This window comes from Sinocyclocheilus grahami, unplaced genomic scaffold (genome assembly GCF_001515645.1).
Source record: "Sinocyclocheilus grahami isolate Dianchi unplaced genomic scaffold, SAMN03320097.WGS_v1.1 scaffold94.1, whole genome shotgun sequence".
Lineage (NCBI taxonomy): Eukaryota > Metazoa > Chordata > Actinopteri > Cypriniformes > Cyprinidae > Sinocyclocheilus > Sinocyclocheilus grahami.
In genome coordinates, this window is record NW_015505273.1 from 5,539 (window position 1) to 11,077 (window position 5,539).

At 38.8% G+C, this 5,539-nt stretch overlaps 1 protein-coding gene across 1 annotated transcript; it reads right to left on the minus strand.

Annotated features, from left to right (window-relative positions):
- Positions 1-2,214: 2,214 nt before the first annotated feature.
- On the minus strand, positions 2,215-3,834 carry LOC107587639 (polyadenylate-binding protein 1-like 2). Its single transcript, XM_016275487.1, has one exon. It carries the CDS (start codon positions 3,142-3,144, stop codon positions 2,275-2,277), a length of 870 nt encoding a protein of 289 aa, XP_016130973.1. The 5' UTR covers positions 3,145-3,834; the 3' UTR covers positions 2,215-2,274.
- Positions 3,835-5,539: the final 1,705 nt, after the last annotated feature.

Sequence of the window (5,539 nt, forward strand, 5' to 3'; positions counted from 1 at the left end):
GTGGTTACACGTGGTCTGCGGTTGTGAGGCCGGTTGGATGTACTGCCAAATTCTCTGAAACGCCTTTGGAGACGGCTTATGGTAGAGAAATTAACATTCAATTCACGGGCAACAGCTCTGGTGGACATTCCTGCAGTCAGCATGCCAATTGCACGCTCCTTCAAAACTTGCTACATCTGTGGCATTGTGCTGTGTGATAAAACTGCACATTTTAGAGTGGCCTTTTATTGTGGCCAGCCTAAGGCACACCTGTGCAATAATCATGCTGTCTAATCAGCATCTTGATATGCCACACCTGTGAGGTGGATGGATTATCTCGGCAAAGGAGAAGTGCTCACTAACACAGATTTAGACAGATTTGTAAACAATATTTGAGAGAAATAGGCCTTTTGTGTACATAGAAAAAGTCTTAGATCTTTGAGTTCAGCTCATGAAAAATGGGGGCAAAAACAAAAGTTTTGCGTTTATAATTTTGTTCAGTGTGTATTTATAACTTATAACTGTGTCGTTAAAACCGAGGTACTTACCGAATGTCATATTTGTGTACCGTTACATTATATAAATATATATATATATATATATATGACACAGCCACTATACACTTAATACAGGCACCACTTCTTGAAAATCCAGGACTTAAGCCCTTTTTCAAGCCTTTTTTCTTCCACAGGCTTGTTTTTGTTTTTTGTATTTTAGACATTGGTTGCATTGCATGGCACTATAGAGTGTGTGAATATCATAACATATTTGTAATACCTTTTTCAAAACACATTTGTTTCTCGTGTGTGCAAGCCACACACACCTTCAAGATAAGCACTTTTAAGAACTTTTCAATTATTCCAGACCTTGAATTTAAACCACTTTAAGGACCTTGTGAAAGAAACACATTACAAGCAATAATATCAAGAGCAGTGATTGATTTTAGTTTTTCTCAGCAATATTACTTTTCATAATGACATTGTAGACAACTTCAGATCTAGGCTACATTCAAAATAATGCACAGAATGAATAGTTGCACACACAAAGAGATTTTGCACTATTATTGTATTACTTTTTTTATTTATCTTTTTGGATATCAAGGGGGCACAGGACTGTAGGCCATGGTTGCCGTCAATGCTGCTTGTTTTCGAGGCCTTTGTTTGCATCGTGGGTGGGTGGGTTAGTTTTTGTAATTTTTCTTTTCTTGATATCTTTGGGGTTAAGGGGACATTTCTCTGCTGTATGACCATCTTTAGAACGCAGTGTCAGCGACACAATTTGATATTTGATCTATTTCTTCTGTTTCTGGTTATGTCATTAATACAGTGTCGGCGCCATGAGCAGGTGGGCAGGCTGGCCAGGCCACTTCCGACTACTAGGTCTACTTTTCTCCAAACCAATCTTCTGAGTTGCTCAAAACTATTGTGAAAATATTTTCTTGCCATTTTTTGCACCGTGTTTAGGTTTGGGATATCATCAGCAGGGCTGTAGACTGAATGGGAATAATTTTTTCCTCATCGCCCATGCTGTGGCCAAAAGACCAATGCCAAACGAGGCTTCAGGGCTGGTCAAAACTGTCATTAATGCATTTTTCGCAGTATTTACAAGCTTTCTCCCCAGTGATTGCTTGACAGGCTTAGGGATGGCTTACTTCTGTAATATCCCAATTGTCTTGAGGGCTGCTGCTCCTCAATAGGGCCTCGACCGGCCGTGTCATGGGCCCATGAGATACACACTGATTTGCCCAAGAATTCTGAAAAATTCAGAGCCTCTAGAGCACTTTCTGCATCACATCGATGTTTAAAGGTAATAAAACCATATCCGCGGGAGACCTTGTTGATTTTCACATGCACAGTGGAGATAGGGCCGAATGAGAAAACTTTTTCCAACTCTTGTTTGCTCACATGTGTCAGCAAATTACTTGCAAGCAATGACCTCGGTGCATGAGAGCTGCTCTCCTTGGGGTCATCCAAGCTGAAGCTGTTCTTTTCGTGCACTCTGGTCCGGCCACTTCAGTCCCCTGCCCACCACTTTAACAATTTCTACTGAGAGGGACGTCCCTACCACCACCCCTCCCTGGAATGCAATTAAAACTTAAAACCCTCTAAAAACGCAAATGCCCCCATAGTTTGTATGGGTTGGCGCTGACTACTAGGCCTGCTTTTCTCCAAACTAATCTTCTGAGCTGCTCAAAACTATTGTGAAAATATTTTCTATGGCTTTTTTTTTTGCACCATGTTTATGTTTGGGGAGGATTTTTGTCCACCATCAGCAGGGCTGTAGGCTGAATGGGAATTAATTTTTCCTCATCGCCCATGCTGTGGCCAAAAGACCAATGACAACCCAGCCTTCAGGGCTGGTCAAAACTGCTGTTAATGCATTTTTCGCAGTATTTACAAGCTTTCTCCCCAGTGATTGCTTGACAGGCTTAGGATGGCTTGCTTCTGGAACATCCCAATTGTCTTGAGGGCTGCTGCTCCTCAATAGGGCCTCAGCGGTCGTGTCTTGGACCCACGAGATACACACCTTTTTGCCAAAGAGCTCTGAAAAATTCAGAGCCTCTAGAGCACTTTCTGCATCACGTCGTTGTTTAAAGGTAACAAAACCAAATCCGCGAGAGACCTTGGTTAATTCATTTCTGCACACATGCACAGTGGAGATAGGGCCGAATGGGATGAATACTTCCAGCAACTCTTCTTCACTCACACATGTCATCAAGTTACTTACAAGCAATGACCTCGGTGCATGAGAGCTGCTGTCCTTGGGGTCGAAGCTGTTATTTTTGTGCATTCTGCACGTCTGGAATTGCCCAAAGAATGAGATGTCTTCACATAGATCAGGAATTTCAGAGTGCCCGGCAAACAATAAGTGATCGGCCCAAATGACATGCATTGGTCGTTTGTCCAAGAGCTCTGAAAAATCCAGAGCCTCTAGAGCATTTTTTGCATCACTGCGATGTTCAAAAGTAACCAAAGCATACCCACGACAGAAGTTATTTCTACTTCTGAACACTTGCAGAGAACAAATGGGTCCAAATGGGTCGAATACTACATGCAACATTAGTTTGTCCACAAGTGGGTGCAAATTGCTTACAAGCAACGGCCAGCTGAGGTCTCTTTGTTGCATGTTATCCTCACTAGAAGACCACTTAAAGGATACTGGCATTTTGCAATTACTATATAAAGCTCACAAATGCTGTGTACAAGTCACAACTGATGTATCTGCAAATGGATGCCTCAGTCAGATCAAGTTAATCATCTAACACCTTTGCTCCTTTTAGGCTCCGAACGTTCTAAATTCCGATGACGTCACAGCTACGTCATAATAGGACATCACGTGACATGCAGCGCGTCATAAACAGATAAACAAAATTAGGATGATTTTGAGTCAAAGTCCTACAATTTATAGAAAAATACATTTTAATTTTAACGAATGTCACACATAAAAGCTCACACTAATTTAAAGTTGTGGATTTGAATTGCACGAGTAAAGAATTCACTTCCTTTTTGCAGCGTAATTACTGCGTCTGGACGGTTTATGTCCAAATATGTAAGCTGTCAAAAAGATTTTTTTCGCAACCAGTTTATGTCCTGATTGAACGTAAACATTTGAGGGGAGATCGGAATCGGATGCGTGGCAATATATTGAACCCCACCATTGGATCCGCTTCCATCCATATAGTGACAGCAGGAAAATAAAAAATAAAAGTAATTCAATTTCTGCACTTGACTAAACAATTCTCGTAGATTTGATTTAAAAAAAATCAATGCATGCTTCGTTCACACTTGTGTTCAATAGTTGCTTAACTTTTAACCTACATTAGACATCCCAGTATTTCTTTTTGCAGCGATATGACCAATAAATAAATACAAAAATCTCAGCAAAATCTCTACTGTTTTCTTTTTCTTTTCAGTGCTTATTTAAACTGTTTTAAACGCAAGCTAAGCAAAAATACACAATAAACATGGCATATGAAAACATCCCTTGTCCATAAAAAAAGATTAAATGTCGTAAACAAGCCCAGGCACAGCTAACAACGTCAGCTAACAAGCCATTAGTTGCTAATGGGAAATATTAACATTTTATTGATTAGTATGCTATTGTTAAGCGTATAACTTTGCTTCCCATTCGTTTCTGGTCACGCGTGAACTATAGAAGCAGAAAATAAACAGAGTGAACGTTTACGAAGCTAGCAAACATGCTAACTGTGCTAAACTGCGCCAGCGGACTTTTCCACCACTCACACCATAACACAGTCCTTTTAGCGTTATCTGACCTGTTCTCCCCGAGTCCAGCACTCTCTCCCATTAGGAATGGGTTTTACTATTATGATGGACGTTTTATTAGCATTCCTTTAGGATTTGTTTTTAAATGATTCGAACTAATAAAAATGTAATCAAAGATATCTACACCTTAAAATATCGTTATTTCATTAGATACCTTATATGCAAATGAATACATAATGAAAGATGTATTCCATATATCTTGCATTAGTTTTGCCTAGTCAAAAATGAATAAAAACGGACTATTATCGTTCCATTATCACGTATTTAGTCAGAATTGCTTTACATGTACTTTAAATCAAATTGTGTCTAGTCAGAACTGACTCAGGAGACGTAAAGGTAGAAGCTTTAAAAGAAGAAACTGCCTACTGCAGCCTGCAATAGGGATGGGCGTACCGATTCTAAGTATCGATATATCGATACTGACGCGAGTATCGAAAGTATCGATACTAAGGTGTGTTTTATTTACCAGTGATTTTGTTTATTTAAAATAATAATAATAATAATGCGTATAAATGCGTTGAATAGCCTTTGTTAGCGAGTAATTGTGTAGGATAGAACTATTTTCCTGCTCATCTGAAAACACGCAAATGTTGCAAGACAGAACCAATCCATCAAAGAGAGCGTTCACTCACTTCTAAAAGTGCATTCAAACAGGGCTGCGTTTCTAAAAAGTATCATAAGAAAGCATTCAAGCTTTTGGGAACGGCAGCCCTGAACAATGCTTATCAGAGGACAGAAAAAAAAACATATGTTTGAGTTATTTCACAATAAACAAATTGAAATCGTAGCCTACATAGTTTGTACAATTACAGTTATTTAAACTGAACGTTGAAAGATAATATCGATCATGTTATATTCTGTAATGTTAATGTAAATCATACACTGTCAGAATAAAAAGGTTGCATTTTATGCATGCAACAGCCGGTCACTGGCAGTCCCTTATGAAAATAAACCATGGTTTTACTAAAGTGACCTTAGTTCAACTGTAGTATTTATAGATTTGAATCATGTGTAAACAAAAATATAACCTAATAAATTACAGTTAAGGCATATTGAATGTTAAAATATGTTTTAAACAAAGTTATCAATACCCATTTAATCACTCTTAGTAATTTAATAAATGTCATCATTTAAAAGTTTAGTTCAGAAGTATCGTATCGGTATCGATATGGACGATACTGCCTTGAAAAATATCGGTATCGTATCGAAAACAGAATAAGTGGTATCACCCATCCCTGTAGCCTCCAACAACGTTTTCTCCCTTTTTACACAGC

What these genes read in the sequence shown, in the direction of transcription:
- LOC107587639 (XM_016275487.1), bottom strand. Translation starts at nt 3,144, where the DNA reads ATGCCAGTATCCTTTAAGTGGTCTTCTAGTGAGGATAACATGCAACAA.